The 21,715-nt window shown below is 34.1% G+C and overlaps 1 protein-coding gene across 3 annotated transcripts in view; it reads right to left on the minus strand.

Annotated features, from left to right (window-relative positions):
- The window catches only part of RGS22 (regulator of G protein signaling 22), a 187,628-nt gene that overhangs the window by 53,709 nt on the left and 112,204 nt on the right, over window positions 1-21,715 (minus strand). For all 3 annotated transcript variants that reach the window (XM_074200605.1, XM_074200607.1, XM_074200606.1), the window contains one exon: window positions 232-426. In XM_074200605.1, the coding sequence (XP_074056706.1) occupies window positions 232-426 (195 nt within the window). The remainder of the gene's footprint in view (window positions 1-231; window positions 427-21,715) is intronic.

The raw sequence follows: 21,715 nt of genomic DNA on the forward strand, positions 1-21,715 counted from the left end.
TTTCTCCAGTTTTCTCCAATACTCCCCCCCTCCACCTCAATTTTGGCAATGGCCAAATCTTGACTTGAAGTCTCAATACATGTATGAAACAAATGTACTCCTCTCTAAGAGACATAATTCCAGTTATTGCTCTACTGAGATACCAACCACCTGCTTATTATCAATTTGGCAGTACACAAGTAAAAAGGAAATCCCTAAGACAGCCTATACAAAAGCAGAGTGTCATAATACCTGTTCATAATTGTTTTGATCTGATTTCACCATCTTTATCCAGGGTTCAAGAAGGAGGAGAAGGATGTATTCTTCTGCTGCATCAAAAAGATCTTCAAATGGTGGGTCTATTTTCATATAAATATCTTTTTTCTTTTTCCGCTCCAATCCAATATCAAGAGTAGCCGAAGGAGCAACATACATAGCATAAAGATACTAAAGCAAGAGAGGAAGAAACCATGACTGTTAGCATTTGTTCTCTACAAATATGTTTTTCCAGACCTTTTTCATTCAAAAAAAAAAACAAGTGATGAGATCAAAGAAATATTTGAAAAAATACTGTAAATCTATTTAGGAAATTTTTTTCATATATTCATTCACAAATCTTTCATTTCATTTCTCTTCTTATTTCTGCCTTTGCTACCAGTTACAAGTCTTGTGCAACAATTTATTTAATTCTAGGAAGATTATTTAATTTAGATATTATTTTATTTAAATATTAAATTTTTTAAGACTGTAAAATTTTCTCAGCATATATTCTGTGGCACCTAGATTTATCAATTTTTCCCTCTTTGGACAACTATTTTAGTGTGTGTATTATGACCAGTAATTTGAAATGATACAATGGAAGCAAGGGAAAGGGATGCATAAAGACAGACCTTTATTCTTTTTAGATGAAAGGAATTAAAAGCTACTTGCTTGCTACCTCATCAATTCAAAAGTTCATGTTAATGTCAAAGTTCAAGTTAAAGTTCAGCAGGGTTCATTTTTTTTATTTGATCAAAAATATATCTTTCTGAACCTTGAGTTCATCACTTTTCTTTTAGGAGGTAGGATGCATGGTTCAAAGGTCCTTCATCATAGGATTGGTCATTGTTTTGATCAGAGTTCTTAAATTTTTCAAAATTGTTTTTCTCCATAACATTGTTGCACTTGTAAAAATTGTTCTGGGTTCTGTTTATTAAATTCTACAATAGATCATACTAGCCAGCATATAATTGTCCTGACATTTCTTACAGTACAGTAATATTCTTTTACATTCAAATACCATAATTTCTCAGTCATTCTCATATTGATGGGCACTACTTAGATTCCAGTACTTTCCTTTTAATTCCATCATTAGGACTCTGCCTATCATTGTCGTCCCTCACTTCCCCGCCCCCCCCCCACACTCCATCAGCTCCCTCCTTCACAAATTAAGGTTTCTTCTTAATACCTCCCATTCTCCCAAAAATTGTTAAGGAAACTGGAAAATAGTATGGCAAAAACTAGAGATAGACCCACATTCTCACACCCTATATCAAAATAAGGTACAAGATTTAGACATAAGAGATGACACTTTAGATAAATTAATAGACCAAAAAATAATCTAAAGGGGACAAGTTTATGACCAAACAAGAAATAGAGTACATTATAAACTGCAAAATGAATGATTTTGACTGCACTAATTCTACACTAATAAGATCAATGCTGCCAAAATTAGAAGTAAAGCAGAAGATAAAAAGTCTCATGTCTAAAATATATAGAGAACTGTATCAAATTTATAAGGTTACAAGTCATTCCCCAATTGATAAATGGCCAAAGGATATAAATAGACAATTTTCAAATTTTAGAAATTAAATCTATAATCATATGAAAAAAATGACCCAAGTCATTATCGATTAGAGAAATGCAAAGTAAAACAACTGAGGTATCACCTCACTCCTATCAGATTAGCAAGGTGACAAAAAAGGGAAAAATGATCAATGCTGGAGAGATTGTTGGAGGATTGGGACATTGATGCATTGCTGGTGGAGTTGTGAATGAATCCAACCTTTCTGGAGAGCAATATGGAAATATGCCCAAAGAACATTAAAACTGTTCATACCCTTTGATCCAGCAATTTCAATTCTAGGCCCATAGCCAGGAGAAATCATAAAAAATGGGAAAAGTCCCACATGTTTCAAAATATTCATAGCAGCCCTTTTTGTAGTGGCAAAGAATTAGAAATTGAGGGGATGGTTAAACAAGTTACAGTATATGAATATTATGGAATACTATAAGAAACTATAAATGGTCGGACTCTAGAGAAGCTTGGAATGAAATATGGGATCTGATGCTGAGCAAAACTAAAGAGAAAATTGTACACATTAACAACATTGTGAGATGATCAACCTTGATGGATGCTGTTCCTCTCAGCAGTTCAGAGAGTTAAGACAACCCTATTTGCCCAGCTATGGACAATGCTTTACCCATCCAGAGAAAGAAAAACAAATCTAAAAAATCCTTCAGAATCTGATAAACACTACATTAACTTCTTTATTTTATTTAAAGAACTAGTTATCACCAATTGTTAACTTACTTTTGTACACTGCTAAAAACCTACTATAGGTTGATAGCTTTTTTCCCTAGGTATTGAGAAATAAGTTTAAGTGATAGAACTGTGCCAGTTAATCTGACAATGAGGATTAATTTAAGAAATTTGTTTCAAAGGGGTTACAATAGTACTATTTTATTCAGTTTTCAAAAGAAGTTAAACTATACAGATTCAATATACTAGGGGACATCTTAATTCTTAAAGAATCAGGAAAAAATAAAACAAAAAAATGAGAAAGATTATAATCAGACCGTTCATTCTTTAAATATATTTCCCAAATATGTGAAATCTTATGACTCAGATTTTACTAAGATATATCTTCAACTAACCAATCAATCAAATATTTATTAGGCATTTACTTTGGACCATGCTAAATAATGGGGATAGCAGGTACTTATTATTAACTGACTTGTTCTATGAAAGCTTTGAGGTTGTAGCAAAGGGTCATGAAAGGTTACACATGTAACAAAACTCTCTAATCCAGTCTTGTTTCATGTTACCCTTTTTTTCAAAAATTCAGTATTCTAGGCAAAGTTCTCCAAATGCAGTAATCTTTTCTCTGAGTCACTGCACAAACATTTCTCAGTATCTGGAATACACTCCCTCTTTATCTCTACCACTTGGGGATTCATATGTTACTTCAAGGCTCAACATTAACTACCTCTTCTATTAAGCCTTTCTTGATGCCCTGAAAATTTGTGCTCCCTCATTCAATTATTCTTAATCACCATCTCTCCAAGGAAGCCTCTCCTAATCCTTCCAGTTCTTAGTGTCCTTCACATTAATACAACATTCCATTTACTCTGAATTTACCTTGGACAAATCAATTTAGGCAATCGTTTTCCCCATTAGAATGGAAGCTCATTTGAGAGCAGTGGCTTTTTCTGCCCTGGATGTCTATGTACTTAATGAATGTTTGTTGATTGATGCCCTATAACCCCCCCCCCCCCAAATGAATACATAAGCTGCTCAAAGATATTTTTTCTTTATTTTGGGTGATGTTTTTGGTCGGTATTTTCTTTTACAGCATGACTTATATGGAAATGTGTTTTGTCTGACTACTTGTACATAACCTACATACATCAAACTGCAATGGGGAGAAGAGGAGAAAGTGAGGGAGAGAATTTGGAACTCAAAATTTTTTTTAAAAAAAGAATATTAAAATTATTTTTAAATGTAATTGGGGGAAATACCAAATTTAGATAAGAATGTAAGCTACTTGAAGTCAAAGACTATTTCATTGCTACTCTTATTTTTCAACATCTAGAACAATACCTTACATTGCAGGTGCTTAATAAATGTTTATTGAATGGAATCAACATTTAATAATACTATTGTTTAGTAATTTTGGATGCACCAGATTTATGATTTCTCCTGAATATCATACTGGGTATAATTATATACCTATGAAAAAGATAGGGTGGCTAGGTGGCATAGTAGATAAAGCACCGGCCTTGGAATCAGGAGTACCTGGGTTCAAATCCGGTCTCAGACAATAATTACCTAGCTGTGTGGCCTTGGGCAAGCCACTTAATCCCATTTGCCTTGCAAAACAGCAACAAAAAATAAAACAACAACAGATGTTAAATGTACAAATAGAGAAGAAAAAATTATGACTTGACTTGGATTGAGGCAATGACAAAGGAATCTGCCTAAAAGTGGCAAACACTGGCTAAATTGAATTAATTATTTTCTAGTTGATTTGTAATTGGGATCTAGGAAATGTTTGCTCTCTTAAGTGACAATAACTAAAGAATTCTCCACATGGTACCAATTTATCTTTGTGGGGGGAGAAAGTTTTATCTACTTGCAAGAGAACTGGGTTTTAAGTCAGAAACATGAAGTTCTTGAGCCATCCTTTAAAACACTATGCAAAGTTGGTATAGCACTTCTTCACTATAAACCTTAGTTTCTTGGCCTATGAAATAAAGACAATGTAACTTATTGAGGTTTTATGATTAGTGATACTGAAATCTAATAACTAATAAAGTCCAGTAACAATTACTGAGTTCTATCTCTCATGTAATTCCACGATACTTCAATTGGACTATAAACAAGATCTAAAAGAGAAAGTCTTTCTGAGCTGAGAAAGTCATCCAGAACCACCACCCCACTAAGGAAATGGAGAGGTTTTTTCCCTTATATTCTGAAGGTTCATATGATTTAATCCCATGTGGTAGAACAAAGTGATTTTCTTATGACAGAATAGTTTCAATCAAATAGATAAAACTGAAATTAAATTAAAAGCTTAGTAAACCTTTAATGTTAAATGGCAAAATGCTAAATCTAATAAAGATTGTATTAAATAGCAAATTTATTTAAATGAATTCATTGCTTTAAATAAAAATTTTTTTAAAAAAAGTTTTTGTAGCAAATTTTTTGTAGAAAAGTTAGGTACATTGATTAAAAACCTCAGGTGCCTTCTGTTTACAGAAGACTATTATTGTGCTAGTTTAATGAAGGAAAATACAAAATGTATTTAAATCCTAGTTCATACACTCAAAAGAGTTACACTCTAGAAGGAGAATAATACAAATTATTATGCTATACAATATTATATGAAATTATACGAAAAATGCTGAACAAGGAGCAAGACAAAATACTACCCAAAGTCTAAGAGATATTGTTACCTAGAGTCACTTAGATTGCGTAATGGGTAGTGCACTGTATCTGGAATCAGATGTTGCAGCTGCCTCCAAAAGCTAAGACACCAAGGAATTTATTGAAGCAACAACTCAATGAATTAATGACGGAAAAAGCTTAAATCTATTCTTTTTTTTTTTGGACAAGGCAATGGAGTTATGTGACTTGCCCAAGGCCACACAGCTAGGTAATTATTAAGTGTCTGAGACCAAATTTGAACTCAGGTCCTCCTGGTTCCAGGGCAATACTCTATCCACTGCACCACCTAGCTGCTCTGAAATCTATTCTTTAACAAGCTCACTCATCACTCATTCCCCATAAGGTTCTCTCCCATTTCCACCAAAGGGACCCATGTCAGGACTGTGTTCTGAGTTCCATTCAGCAATTCTGTAGCTGCTGCAATCTCTGCCATATTATCTCTAACTGGATATAATTAGATAGAGGAAAATAAATCAACACCTGATGATGTGAAAGATTCTGTGGATTCCCAAAAAAACAAAAACCTAGAGAAGGATAGTGAAGAATAGTCCAAAAGAAAAATAAGAATAATGAAAGTAGAATTTATGGCTTACATAGCAGAAATAATTGGCAAAATAGAAACAAATGAATCTATAATGGTAAGTCTCTCCCAAAAAAGGAAAAATATAACTGACTGGGAAAGTAAATACTGAGGTGAAGGAAAATCTGGAGAAGAGAAATAAAAAACAATAATGTTAAAAGAAACTATCATCATTATATAAGCAGAACTTATTGCAGAAAGAATGCATAGAAGTAGGTTAGAAGTCATGTCTTCCAGAAGAAAATACTAAGATGAAAAACCTGAATATAGTAATGCAATAAATGCCCAGAACTTAAGAACACGGAAAATAATGTGCAAATCAAAATTATCCATATAGTACCCTCCAGAGAAAATCCTAAGATGGGTGCAGCTAGGTGGTGCATTGGATAGAGCACCAACCCTGGAGTCAGGAGTACCTGAGTTCAAATCTGACCTGCAAAAACCTAAAAAAAAATCCTAGGATGTAAACTTCAAAATACATAGTGATTAAATTGAACAAATCTAATAATAAATGAATTCTGCAAGTGAGTAGGAGAAAGATCTTTAAAGATAAAGGAAAAAATTTTTTAAAGTACCATTCCACAGATCATCCTTTAGTTCTTAGTATTTCTCTTGAATAGTTATAATTTTTCAGAAGATATCAAAGAAACATGACTACTCTTTTCTATTCTAATCGATAATCTCCAAAGGTTTATTACATCTAACTTCATCTAAAATTCTATTCAGGTCTTTCATTTCTTGGATTTTTTTTTGTGCTAACTTTGTTACTTTACTTTTTGTCCTGTTTTCCCTTTTAAAAATTTGTTTTGCTTCAGAGTAGTCTCTCCCTTGATCTATACTCTCTTTTATTATTTCCCATTTCCCTATTGAGTGAAATGTATTTCTTTAACCAACTGTGTTTTTCAATATGTATATATTTGTTCCTCCTTTGACCAGTTTAGATGTTACTAGCTTTTCCCCAACCCTTCCTCTTTTTTGTAAAGAATTCTCTGCACACATCAATTATGAGATAATAGTTTATTCTTTCTCTCTGCCTCAATATGTTTCTCTTCCCTTCCCTTTCCATTCTTCTCTTAAGATGATCAAAATATAAAATGCTCAGTTAATCTGGGCATTTAAATTTTCTTGTAAATCATCCATTTAATTTAAATTGTTAATTTTGTTGGCATATAATAGATAAATCAGTTCCTAAATTTCTATTGGCATAAAATTAATTAAAAGTTTCTCAAAAATGTTTATTTCTTTATTGTCTGTGAATTTTTTCATTCTTTTTCTTTTTTTTTTAATTTAAGGCAATGGGGTTAAATGACTTGCACAAGGTCACACAGGTAGGTAATTATTAATTCCATATCAGCCATGTTGTGAAAGAAGAAACTAAACAAAAAGGGAAAGCCATACCTCCCAAAAAGTGAAACTAGTATTCTTTGATCTTTATTCAGGTTCCATAGTTCTTTCTCTGAATGTGGATAGCATTTTCCATCATGAGTCTTTTGAAATTGTCTTGGATCATTATATTGCTGAGAACTAAATCTGTATATCATAGTTCATCATTACACAACGCTGTTACTGTGTACAAAATTCTCCTGGTTTTGCTCACTTCACTTAGCATCAGTTTATATAAGACTTTCCCAGTTTTTCTGAAATCTGCCTGTTCTTTTTTTATAACACAATAGTATTCCATTACATGCATATATCATAACTTGTTTAGTCATTTCCCAATTGGTGGACATTTCTTCAATTTCCATTTTTTTGACCTACAAATGAGTAGCTATAAATATTTTTGTATATGTAGATCCTTTTCCCTTTTTTTTTTTTAGATTTTTCAAGGCAATGGGGTTAAGTGGCTTGCCCAAGGCCACACAGCTAGGTAATTATTAAGTGTCTGAGGCCGGATTTGAACTCGGGTACTCCTGACTCCAAGGCTGGTGCTCTATCCACTGCGCCACCTAGCCACCCCAACCTTTTCCCTTTTTTATGATCTTTGGGATATAGACCTAGTAGTGATATTGTTGGATCAAGGGGTATGCACAGTTTGATTGTCCTTTGAGAAGAGGTTGCAATTGTTCTTCAGAATGATTTGACTTTCATTCAAAAAATCAAGTTAGCCCATTTTTACTTAAAAAACAAAGCTACAAGTTTCATTTGATTAATGTTTTTTTAATTGGTTTTTTTTCTTAGGTTTTTGCAAGGCAATGGGGTTAAGTGGCTTGCCCAAGGTCACACAGCTAGGTAATTATCAAGTGTCTCAGACCAGATTTGAAACCAGGTACTCCTGACTCCAGGGCCAGTGCTTTATCCACTGCTCCACCTAGGTGCCACCTAGCCACCGCCTAGCCGCCCCCTTGATTAATGTTTTTGTTTTCAATTTTGTTAATTTCTTTGTTGATTTTTAGAATTCCTATTTTATTGGGAGGGTTTCATTTGTTAATTCTCTAATAAAATGAGAGGGACAAAGGGCCTTGGTTCTTTTAACAAAGTGTTAAGTACCCTGGGTGGGGAGGTAACATGGGGAAAAAAAACAGGTCAGGGGGAGGGGTACAAATATTTGAAGAAAGGAATTTTGGAAGATATTTTGGCTTATGAAGAGGATTGTGGGTACTTGAAAGATACTTGAAAAGGGGGGGGTAAGGTAAAAATGATTATAATTATAATTTGATGCAAGATGAGTCAATGCTGATTATCAATCAAGTAAATAATCTGTGGATAATATCTTGATAACAATAGGAGCTTATCAAACATATTAGAGCTCCAAGGGAAGAAGCACAAAGATTTATAATCTCAGAGGAAAAGAAGAGAGAATCTAAATGCTGTGTAAATTCTATTCAATAGATTTAGCCCAGTGAGGAAATAAGATACATTCCAATTTGGATTTAAATATTTAACTAAATCTACAGTGAAGGGGTGGGGATTGGGAAAGGGGAAGATAAGAGAAGGGACTAATAAAAGAGAAGCGAAGATATAAGTGAAAAAAAACTGAAATTTAAAATTTTGAAAAATAAGTCAAAGGGGAAAAGTAGTAAAATTTTGGTGAGGAGGAATAAGAGAAAAGGAAAGAGATAAATATAAATGGAGAAAGATAGCATAGAGGGAAATACAGAATTAGTAATCTTAACTGTAAATATGAATGGGATGAACTGTCCCATAAAAACAGAAAAAGATAGAAGAATGGATTAAAAATCAGAGTCCTAAAATATATTGTTTACAAGAAACATATGAAGCAGAAAGATGCACAAGGTAAAGGTAAAAGATTGGAGCAAAATATATTATGTCTCAGCTGAAGTAAAAAAGACTGAGGTAGTGATTCTAATCTCAGACAAAGTAAAAGCAAAAATCAATCTCATTAAAAGGTATAAGGAAGAAAATTATATCTTTTTAAAATATTTTTTAAATATTTAATTTAATTTAATTTTAAATATTTAATATTTATTCTCATTTTGTTTTTTATACATTAATAAAATATTCTTGTTTAAGAGTAAACAAAATACCCCCTACCCCCAAAAATATAGACTTGCTTGAGCGATAAAGTAAAGGGGAGAGAAAAAATTAAAATTAAAAAATAATAGTAATAATTGTAGGTATGGTTAGGTGGTGCAATGGATGGAGAACCAGCCCTGGAGCCAGGAGCACCTGAGCTCATATCCAACCCCATACACCCAACAATCACCCAGCCGTGTGACATGAAAGCCACCCCAACCCTACTGCCCTGCAAAAACCAAAAAAAAAAGAAAAAAAGGCCCAAAATAAAATAAAATAGTAATAATAGTAGGGGTGGCTGGGTGGTGGACAGAGCATTGGCCCTTGAGCCAGGAGCACCTGGGTCCAAATCTCAGACACCCAACGATCACCCTGCTATGAGGCCCCAGGCAGGCCACCCAGCCCCATTTGCCCTGCACCCCCCCAAATAATAATAATAATAATAATAATAATAATAATAATAAATGTGCTTCAGTCTTTGTTCCAACACCATCAACTCTGTCATGGGTGGATCACATTCTTTAGGATAAGTCCATTGCAAAAGTTACTTCCATATTTTTCCATCGTTGCCATTGCTGATCGTAACTCCCTCCTTTTGTATTTCTCCACTACCATGTACTCTATTTTCTCTATCCTTTCACTCTGACTCTGCTGTAGGGTACCTGAGTGGTGCAGCAGACAGATCCCTGGTCTTGGGACAAACAGGCCCCAAGCCCCCCTACCACCCCTTAGGCCCAGCATCCACCTGGCCTCATGGTCCTGGACAGGCCATCCAATCCCAGCCCCTTGCAAGAAGTAAAAAAGAAAATGTGTTAGATCTGACCACTCTCCCACCATGGTCCATCCTCTCCTCCTTCATTCACATTCCCATTCCTTCTCCCTGTCCCCCTCCCCTTCTTACTCCAGATGCCTATACTCCACTGAGTATATATGCTGTTTCCTCTCCTAGCCACTTCTGATGACAGCGAAGATTCCCTCATTCCCCCTTGTCTTCTCCCCTTCCATATCATTGCAATAGCTCATTGTAATAAAGAAAAATCTTATTATATGAACTATCTTGGCCTATTCCCCCTCTCCTTTTTCTTTCTCCCATTACATTTCCCTTTTTTCTACTGACTCCATTTTTACACCATATTTTATCTTCAAATTCAGCTTTCTCCTGTGCTTCAACTATAAAAACTCCTTCTACCTGCTCTATTAACTGAGAAGGTTCATATGAGCATTATCAGTGTCATTTTTCTATGCAGGAATACATGCAGTTCATCCTCATTAAGTCCCTCATATTTCCCCCCTCTCCTCCAATCTCTATGCTTCACCTGAGTCCTGTATCTGAAGATCAAACCTTCTGTTCAGCTCTGGCCATTCCAACTGAAACATTTGAAATTCCCCTGGTTCACTGAAAGTCCATCTTTTTCCCTGGAAGAGGACATTCATTTTTTCTGGGTAGTTGATTCTCGGTTGCATTCCAAGCTCTTTTGCCTTCCAGTATATTATATTCCAAGCCCTATGAGCTTTTAATGTAGTTGTTGCTAAGTCCTGTGTGATCCTGACTGCAGCTCCATGATATCTGAACTGTGTCCTTCTGGCTGCTTGTAATATTTTCTCTTTGACTTGGGAGTTCTAGAACTTGGCTATAATATTCCTGGGGGTTGGTTTTTTGGGATCTCTTTCTCGGGGGGATCGGGGGATTCTCTCCATTTCTATTTTGCCCTCTGCTTCTAGGATATCAGGGCAATTTTCCTGTAGTAATTCTTTGAAAATGATGTCAAGGCTCTTTTCCTGATCATGACTTTCAGGTATTCCAATAATTTTTAAATTATCTTTCCTAAGTCTGTTTTCCATATCAGTTGTTTTTTCAATGAGATGTTTCACATTTTCTTCTAATTTTTCATTTTTTTTTTTGGTTTTAAAGTAATGAGTTCTGATTTCTCGTAAATTCATCAATCTCCTTGAGTTCTATTCTTTGTCTGAAGGATTTGTTTTCCTCAGAGTTTTCTTATCTCTTTTTCCATCTGGCCAATTTTGCTTTTTAAAGCATTCTTCTCCTCAATAACTTTTTGAACTGTTTTATCCATTTGACCTAAGCTGGTTTTTAGCATGCTATTTTCTTCAGCATTTTTTTGGATTTCCTTGACTAGGCTGCTGACTTCATTTTCACATTTTTCCTGCATCTCTCTCATTTCTTTTCCCAGTTTTTCTTCTAACTCCCTCATTTGATTTTCAAAGTCTTTTTTGAGCTCTGTCATAGCCTGGGCCCAATTTCTGTTTTTCTTGGAGTCTTTAGATGCAGGAGTTTGTGGTTTCCTCATCTTCACACTGAGTATATTGATCCTTCTTGGGATCATAGATAATGTATTTCTCAATGGTGTTCCTCTTTTTTCTCTGCTTGCTCATTTTCCCAGCCTAAGCCTGTTTTTGGGGTGCTTCCTGAGCTTTTGGGACACTCCCACAAGGGTCTCAATGTGTGAGGCTCTGTCCTCCCTCTTGGTCTGTGAATGACCATATGCATCCCCCCTCTGCTACAGGGCTGAGGTGGAGGGGGCCCTGCTCTTCTATGGGGGGCCCTAGACTGTGATCAGGATTTGAATGTGTTCAGAGCCCCGTTCCTGTTCCAGGGACAGAGGACACAGGACAGAGCTCAGCAGTCTCTCTCTCTCTCTCTCTCTCTCTCTCTCTCTCTCTCTCTCTCTCTCTTCACTTCCCTCCCTCAGCTCAATGGGCTCATGCCCTGGGGGCTCCTGCTTACTGGCTCTGCCTGCTTATGTTTCCTGGATCTGGAATGCAGTGGTCACTCGCTATGTGCCCTGAGGGCTGGACTTCATGTGCTTGCTCTGGCAGAGGTCCCCCAGCTGTTCCCCTAATTTGTGCCCCATGCTCCCTGGGGCATAGCTCAGGAAACTCCCCGGCTGCTGTGAGCCACAGCTCCCAGTGCCCTGGGGCTGCCTCCGGGAGGTTGAAGTTCTTTCACTCTGGCGGGCCACCCCTCTGGTGGGCTGCCCCTCCAACCCCGGGGAGCAGAGCCTTTCTGCTCTTTTCCAGGTTACCTTGAGTAGGAAAACTGCCTCACTGGGTCCCTCTGTGGGTTCTGTCTCTCGAAAATTTAGTTAAAGTCCTTAGTTTCGAAGATTTATGAGAGTGCCTAAGACATGATCTGCTCTTGTCGCCATCTTGGCTCTACCCCGAAAACTACATCTTCTTAAAAGGTATCATTGGAAATGAAGCTATATCATTACTAAACATGTATGCACCTAGTGGTATAGCATCCAGATTCCTAGAGGAAAAGTTGAGTGAATTACAAAGAGAAATAGATATCAAAACTTTAATAATGGGAAATCTCAATCTCCCTCTCTCAGAACTAGCAATAAAATAAACAAGAAGGAAGTTAAGAAGGTGAATGACATCCTAGAAAAACTTAGACTCTGCAGAGAAAAAGGTATAATCTTTTCTTGTCCCCATTAAGTTTTCTCTAGAGTCTCGGCAGTACATGGCGCCTTCTCCAAAATTGACATGTACTAGGGCAAAAAACCTTAAAATCAAATGCAGAAAGGCAGAAATAATAAATACACACTTCTCAGATCATGATGCAATAAAAATTACATGTAATAGAAGGTCAGGGAAAGATAAACCAAGAACTAATTGGAAATTAAATAACTATCTTAAATAATGGGTGGATCAAATAGTAAATAATAGAAATAATCAATAATTATATCCAATAAAATGATAATGAGACATCATTATTATGCAGGGAAGGCAGTTTTGAGGGGAAACTTTTCATCTCCAACTGCTAATATGAATAAAATAGAGAAAGAGGAGTTCAATGAATTGAGTATGCAACTAAAAAAGCTAGAAAAAGTACAAATTAAACATCCCCAATTAAATACCAAACTAAAAATTATGAAAATCAAGGAAGAGATTAATAAAATAGAAAACAAAAAATTATTGATCTCATAAATAAATCTAAGAGTTGGTTTCATGAAAAAGTCAATAAAATAGACAAACCTCTATCTAAACTCATTGAAAAAAGAGACAAGATAACCAAATAACCAGTATCAAAAATGAAAAGGGTGAACTAACCACCTATAAGGAGGAAATTAAAGAGATAATTAGGAGCTACTTTGCAGAACTGTATGTCAATAAATTAGACAACTTGAGAGAAATGGATGAATATTCACAAAAATACAAACTGCCCAGATTAATAGAAGAGGAAATAAATTACTTAAATAACCCCATTTTAGAAAAAGAAATTAAAGAAACCAATAAACTCCTTAAGAAAAAAGTCTCCAGGCCCAAATGGATTTACAGGAGAATATTACCAAACATTTAAGGAACAAGTAATTCCTATTCTACATAAACTATTTAAAAAAATAGAAGAGGAAGGAGTGCTACCAAACTCTTTTTATGACACCAAAATGGTGCTGATACCTAAACCAGGAAGAACCAAAACAGACAAAGAAAACTATAGACAAATCTCCCTAATGAATATTGATGCAAAAATTTTAAATAAAATACTAGCAATGAGACTACAGCAAGTTATTACCAGTATAATACACCATGATCAGGTTGGGTTTATACTAGCCAGGCAGGGTTGGTTCAACATTAGGAAAACACTCAACATAATTAAACATATCAACAGTAAAACCAACAGAAATAATATGATTATCATCTCAACAGATGCTGAAAAAGCCTTTGATAAAATACAACATCCATTCCTATTAAAAATACTAGAAAGTATAGTAATAAATGGAGTTTTCCTTAAAATAATAATAGTATCTATCTAAAACCATAAACAAATATTATATTTAAGGGAAATAAACTCAGAGCATTTCCAATATATACAGGGTGAAACAAGGATGCCCATTATCAAACTTACTGTTCAATATAGTATTAGAAATGCTAGCAGTAGCAATTAGAAAAGAAAAAGAAATTGAAGGAATCAGAATAGGCAAGGAGGAAGCAAAACTTTCACTCTTTGCATATGATATGATGGTATAGCTAGAGAACCCAAGAAAATCATCTTATAAACTCCTTGGAACAATTAACAAATTCAACAAAGTAGCAGGATATAAAATAAACCCACATAAATCATCAGCCTTTCTATTTATGAACAACAAAGCTCAAGAACAAGAGACAGAGAACTTCCATTTAAAATAACTGCAGATAACATTAACTACTTGGGAACCTACCTCCCAAGACAAACCCAGAAATTGTATGAACACAATTATATAGCTCTCCTCACACAAAAAATGTCAGTTCTAAACGACTGGGAAAATGCCAAATGCCCATGGTTAGGTTGAGCTAAAATAATAAAAATGACAATTCTACTCAAATTACTTATTCAGTGCCATACCAATCAAACTACCAAATAAATACTTTCTGAGCTAGAAAAAATAGCACAAAATTCATCTGGAGTACAAAAAGGCAAGAATAATAAGGGAACTGATGAAAAAAATGTAAAGGAGGTTGGCTTAGCTCTACCAGATCTAAAACTAGACTACAGAGTGGCAGTCACCAAAACTACCTGGTACTTATTAAGGAATAGAGTAATGGATTAGTGGATTACGATAGGTTTAAAAAGAAAATGCAGTAAACAACTACAGCAACAAACCCAAAGACATCAGCCTCTGGTATAAGAATTCACCATTTGACAAAAATTGTTGGAAAATAGTATGGCAAAAACTAGGCATAGATTCACTTCTCACAACCTGTACCAGAATAAGGTCAAAATGGGTACAGGATTTAGACATAAAGAGTGATATCATAGATAAATTAATAGACCAAAAAAAAACTATCTATCTGATCTATGGAAAAGAGATAAATTTATCATCAAACAAGAATTAGAGCACATTATAAACTGCAAAATGAATGAGTTTGACTATATTAAATTAAAAAAGTTTTGCACTAATAAAATCAATGCTGCCAAAATTAGAAGAAAAGTGGAAAGCTGGGAAACAATATTCACAACCAGGAGTTCTGATAAAGGTCTCATTTCTAAAATATATAGAGAATAGCATCAAATTTATAAGGTCACAAGTCATTCCCCAATTGATAAACTGTCAAAGGATATGAACAAACAATAACTATATGTAAGCATGTGAAAAAAAGTTCCAAATCACTATTGATTAGAGAAATGCAAATTAAAACAACAATGAGTTTTCATCTCACATCTTTTAGATATTAGAAAAAGGGAAGATGATCAATATTGGAGAAGCTGTGGGAGGATTGGGACATTGAGGCATTGCTGGTAGAATTGTGAATGGATCCAACCTTTCTGGAGAACAATATGGAACTATGCCCAAAGAGCAATAAAACTATTCATACCCTTTGACTCAGCAATTCCAATTCTAGGACTATATCCAGAAGAAATTGTAAAAAATGGAAAAAGAGGGGGTGGTTAGGTGGTGCAGTGGATAGAGCATTGGTCCTGGAGTCAGGAGTACCTGAGTCAAATCTGGACTCAGACACTTAATAATTACCTAGCTGTGTGGCCTTGGGCAAGCCACTTAACCCCATTTGCCTTGCAAAAAAAATGGGAAAAGTCCTACATTTTTCAAAATATTCATAGCACCTCTTTTTGTAGTGGCAAAGAGCTGGAAATTGAGGGGATGCCCATCAATGGGAGAATGGATAAACAAGTTATGGTACATGAATGCTATGGAATATTATTGTTCTATAAGAAACAATAAATGGTTGGACTCTCAAGAAGCAGGATCTGATGTTGAGCAAGTGAAGGTAGTAGAGCCAAGAGAACAACTTACACATCAACATTATAAGATAAACAACCTTGATGGAAGCAACCCCTCTCAGCAGTCCAGAGAACTAAAACAACTGTTTTTGACAGATTATGGACTATATTATCCCCATCCAGAGGAAAACAAAACAAAACAAAACACACAGGAAAAAAAGCCAACCCTATTGAATCTGATGAACACTTTATAAAAATTATCTCTTATGTATCTCTTTCCCTTAATCCTAATTCCTCATGCCAAAAATTACTAATTTGTAAATAGGTTTAACAAACTATGTAAAATGCTAACCTGACTGTTCCCAACTGAGGGGAGGGGGCATGGGAAGGGAGAGTGGAGGGAAATTTTGTAACTTGGAAATATGCATGTAGAAATGGATGAAAATAAATAAAATTTTTAAAAAAGAAAAAAAAACTAGTTTCATTAATCTATTCTCTTATTTTCTCTTCCCTTCCTTTTCTATAGAGTGAAATATATTTCTGAATATCTGTGTGTGTATTTGTGTACATTCTTACTCTTGCCTTGTGTGTATGTGTACATTCTTACTCTTTTAATTGATTCAGAGGAGAATGAAATTCAATTTTCATTCACTCTCTGTGACTCCTTTTGGTGTAGATTTCTTTTTTTTTTTTTTTGGTTTTTGCAAGGCAAATGGGGTTAAGTGGCTTGCCCAAGGCCATACAGCTAGGTAATTATTAAGTGTCTGAGACCGGATTTGAACCCAGGTACTCCTGACTCCAAGGCCGGTGCTTTATCTACTACGCCACCTAGCTGCCCCTGGTGTAGACTTCTATTTGCACACAACAATTAGGTGAGGTAATTTTTCCCATCCTTCCTCTCCCTCCACCATCCCAGACTATTTCTCTTCCCCCCCTTCATCCTTTCTTCATTTAAGATTCTTAAAACACATCAGAACCAGGTTAGCCATGAAAGGGAGGAGAGATATGAAGTGATAGCAAGGAAGAATTAAGGAAAGGTTTTTTTGAAGATTGGAAGACATGAGCATATTTGTAGGCAACAGGCATTAGACAGGAGTTTTTCAGGGCTTTCTGAGTCAATCCCTTTCTTCATATCTTAGTGCACAACCATAATATATATTCATCCATTCTCCAATAATGGGCATGCCTCCAGTTCTTTGTTACTACAAATAATTTCCTACTTATGAGTCCTTTTTCTCTTACCCTATCTCTTTAGAGATATAGGTCTAGTAGTAGTATTACTGGGTCAAAGGGTATGCACAGTTCAGGGACTCTGGAGAATAGTTCCAAATTGCTTTCCAGAGTAGATGGTCCAATTTGCAACTCCAACAGTGCACTAATGTGTCCATTTTACTGAAGCCCCTCCAACATCTGTCATTACTCTTTTCTGGTCATATTTCTCCATCATTTGGCACTAGGTAGAAGTTCAGGATTGTTTTAATTAGCATTCTGATTATTTGTAATTTGAAGCATTTTTTTCATGTGTTTCTCAAAAGCTCAGATTGCTTCCTTTTAAAACTGCCTCTGTTCATATCTTTTGACAATTTATCTACTGGGAATGACTCTTGTTCATATAAATTTGGATGAGTTCCTTACTTGTCTTGGCCATGAGCCCCTTAACTGAGAAAAGTTACAGCGAAGCAGTAACAATAACTTTTTCTCTTTTAAATTTTAAGTACATTGGCTTTCTTTATACAAAAAAGTTTTTTTAATTTTCTATAAGCAAAATTGTTGATTTTATCTCTTCTTTGATTCTCTCTAGCTTGTGTATGGTCCTGAACTCTTTTCTATCCATAGATTGAAAAGGTAAGGTCTTCCTTGCTTCTTTATTTTGTCACCCTTTATTTCTAGATCATGTTTTGGTACATATTATTTAGTATATGGTATGAGTATTGGTCTTAACCTGTAGTTTTTGTCAAGTAATTGAATTCTTATTCCAGTAGCTGGAGTCCTTCAGTTTATCAAATACTATGCTGCTACTATGATTCTAATGATTTTTTTGTACAGTTCTATACTGGAAAGAAGAGTTTATAGATGATTCTCTTTTATTTCCTTTGTAATTCTGTCTTCCTTTGCATTTTTACAGCAGGGTACTTTTTGGGGAATTGAGATCTTTGAAACCATAACCCACCACCACTTTTTCACAATCTCAAACATCTTCTTTCCAACTGTCTCATTGTTATTACTCTTTCAACTCAATTTTTGATAGATAAAGCTATTCATTTAAAAATATTTTACCCCTCATATTAACATGTTTGGGATTATAGAAATAAGTCCAAAATAGCAAATTTTTCAAATACTACCTTTCAAGAAAATCTCTAAGACATTCTACAAATGATGGACTAGCTCTATGACATTTGGAATAAAAACTTATTACATTTCCCATCACAGTTTAAATTTTCCCCAGTTCCTGAGTACTATCTTTCACTTGATATTTTATAATGCTATCTTGTTTTTTAAAATTCATTTTACAGCATATATATGTTTACAGTGAAAAAACATACATTCTTCAATATAGCTATATTCATCTTCTTTCAAATGAAACACAATCATTCGAAGATTAGTTTTTCTCTAATTAAAAATTCCATTATATACTCTATAATGCACCAGTGTTTTCTTATTTCAACAGAAAGCCTACACAAACAAATCAAAGAAGGAAGATGGAATATTAAATTTATTATTCCTTTTGACAAAAGGGAAAAAAATAAAGGAAATAGTTTCTTCAATAGTTTCTCTTTTGGATTTCCATCTGTCCTAAGAGTAAAGGATAATATGTGCCATTAGATTATTTTAATAAATTTATTAGTAGTATTTTTAATTTATTTATGTAATAAATTGCTCATTTGCCAATAATTCCCTGCCATTAAGTTTTGATTGTCATTGCATTAAAAGTACTGTCATAAATCCAGGACTTCCATTGAGCCAAAGGTAAATACAGAACTAGAAAAAGCATCTTTTACATAAGAAGGGGTTCATTTCATTAGATACAGTTTGATACTCAACTGTGTTCCAATGAAAACAAGAATAAATTTGGTATAGACTTAAAAGGCAAAACCAAGAATAATAACAAATGTTGCAGCACACGTGTTGATCAGTTATGTTACATCTCAGCTGTTAGTTATGTTAATGGAACAGTTTTACATATTTTGTTTTGATATATTTATTTTAATCATCATGAGTATGTATCTTTTTATGATTGCCTCGTAACACAAATTGTGTGATGTTTTGCTGTCACCATCTGGCCAGGGTTGGAAGTGGGAAAATTAAAATTAATATTCTAAATTGTATGATTTAAAGTACATATTTTAATAAGGAACAAGAATTGTCAAAACATGATAAATTGTGAGATGTTAACATTAAATTTTCATTTAATTACAAGCTACAAGAAAAGATTATGATTAAATTCCATCACCAACTTATTTGTAAAAGCTTAATCTGCACATAAGCTAGATATGGAGCAAAGGTAATGTGATTTGGTAACTGTATGTAGGATAAATTTTCCTGGTTAGAGGGAAGAGAATGGCAAGGTAGTGATAATTCAAGAATTAAGATAAATATAATGAAAACCACGATGACAGAGGATAAATGATGAAACATATTCACTACCTACCCTCCTGAAAAAGTAATGGATTAAATATTAAAACCGAGACATATTTCTGCACATGATCAATGTGGGAGTTTGTTTTGCTTGATAATATTCATTTGTTACAAAAAAAATTTCTTTTTTTTTCCTTCAGGATATGTGTATGTGTGAAAGTGGGAAGGAGAAAAAATAAACACTTGATAATTTTTTAAATTATGTATTTAAAGGAGATTATGAGATATAAATTTTAATGCTTAGACTTCAGAGAGTTCTAAACAGCATTGTTCTTGCCCTTGAACCAGTGCTTTCTCTCTTCTATCAAAAGCTAAAATTATTATCCTTTCCTTCCAGAACAATATAGTCAAGAAGAAAAAAAAAGAAGGATATGGGATACAATTACAACACTTAATTGGAAGGAGCTATGTACTCATACACCAACTTTTAATACAAAGTTTATTATAAATTTATACATCCTAGCAGTTTGCCTAAATCTCAACTTTTCTGTAATCTGATTGATAAAAATAACTGTTCAAAGAAAGTGTGCACTATTCAAAAGGGGAAAGTTCTCTTGATTTGATTTACATTTGGAATAATGTAGAAATTAAATTCTGAAATGTGAATTTATGAATTTCATTTGATCACTTTAAAATGGTAGGTTTAAATATATCCCGGTTAAGCAAAAAAAAATTCAATTGCAATAAAGTGTTTTAGGGAAAAGAAATTTGTTCATTTATTTTAGAAATTAGAGAAGTATAAACTTTGCTTTGGGACACATAAATTAAGACAATCTGTGAAGACTGCAAAATGAAGTCTTTAAATTCATAAAATAAAATGCAAAGTTACAAAGAAAACCAATTCTATTGAAATAATTATCAAAAATTTTTAAAAAACCAAGCTCATAGACTCTGAGTTAAAAACTCTGCTTTAGATGGAGCTTGTAAACAGCAATTCTAGTTAAAATTATGCACAAAAAGCTCATCAAAATGGAATGTGTGAGTACCCAGATGGATTAAAATATTCAGGTATAAGACATTTTCTCAGAGATGACAAAATATGTACCTTAAAAAAAAGAGATGAAAAAGGCTACATATATCTAAACTTAATGGCCCCTAATAAGGTTACAGTATTACTAGAGCATATAAGGCATTAAAAGAAAAATAACAAGAATATATAAACAATCCAACTTTTTTTCCTTCAAAGAAGGAAAAAATGATGATTTTTAATGACCTCTCATCTCCCTCTAAGAGCTCAAAGACATGACTAAGGAACGATGCCGAAAGGGAATAAATTACAGATGGTGCTTTCCACAAGCAAATTTTCATGAAAAGGTCCTCCAATTTTCCAATTAATAATCTAAAAGATGGAATCTAAGGATTGCAACATCTTGATATGGGGGAGATGGGTGGAGGGAACTACTGCAGAGGAGCAGTAAAAAAAGGGAATTGCATAAAAAAGGCAATGTGATGACAACCAAACCAGACGCCTAAGAAAGCAGAACAGAGTACAAAAGAGATTATAATAAGATGGAAAGAGAAATTAAACTTGAATCATGTTGGAGAGATTTAAAAATAAGACTTAGTAAACTCTATGATATGGTGGTGGGGAGGAGAATCAGAGGAAAAGTGATTATATGAAGTTCAGGCAAAAAGGAAAAGAAAACTCAAAAGATAGCATAACTAAATATCTAGGATTGATAATGTATAGAGATATGCAAAATATATACTATATATTGTTATATGTATATATATAAATTTATATTACTTCTAATTGAAGATAGAAATGAATAGATATTATATAAGTGAAAAAGTCTGAGGCAGAAAGTGTGAATACTATTATATAAGTAAAAGAAATTTATGAATAATAATTAATTCTTTAAGAAAATCTTAAAGGAAAAGGAAAGAAACATACTTAAAAAGTGTGGAATTGCAAAAGATTAGCAGAACCTATTAATGTAAAGGTTGTTAACTTGGAATTCAAGGATTTTGAAAAGATTTCAGAGGAAGATAAGAACAAGAAGAATAATTTTTACCTGGTTCATTCAACATAACTTTACAACAACCTAGAAAATGTACCAGATGAAATTCTGACTGAGAAAGCCAAGAATAAGTCACAATAAGTAATTTTTCCAATCCAAGGCAATTTAAGGGCATAGACAAAGGAGTCTGCAGA

Source organism: Macrotis lagotis, chromosome X (genome assembly GCF_037893015.1).
Source record: "Macrotis lagotis isolate mMagLag1 chromosome X, bilby.v1.9.chrom.fasta, whole genome shotgun sequence".
In the NCBI taxonomy this organism is placed as follows: Eukaryota; Metazoa; Chordata; class Mammalia; order Peramelemorphia; family Peramelidae; genus Macrotis; species Macrotis lagotis.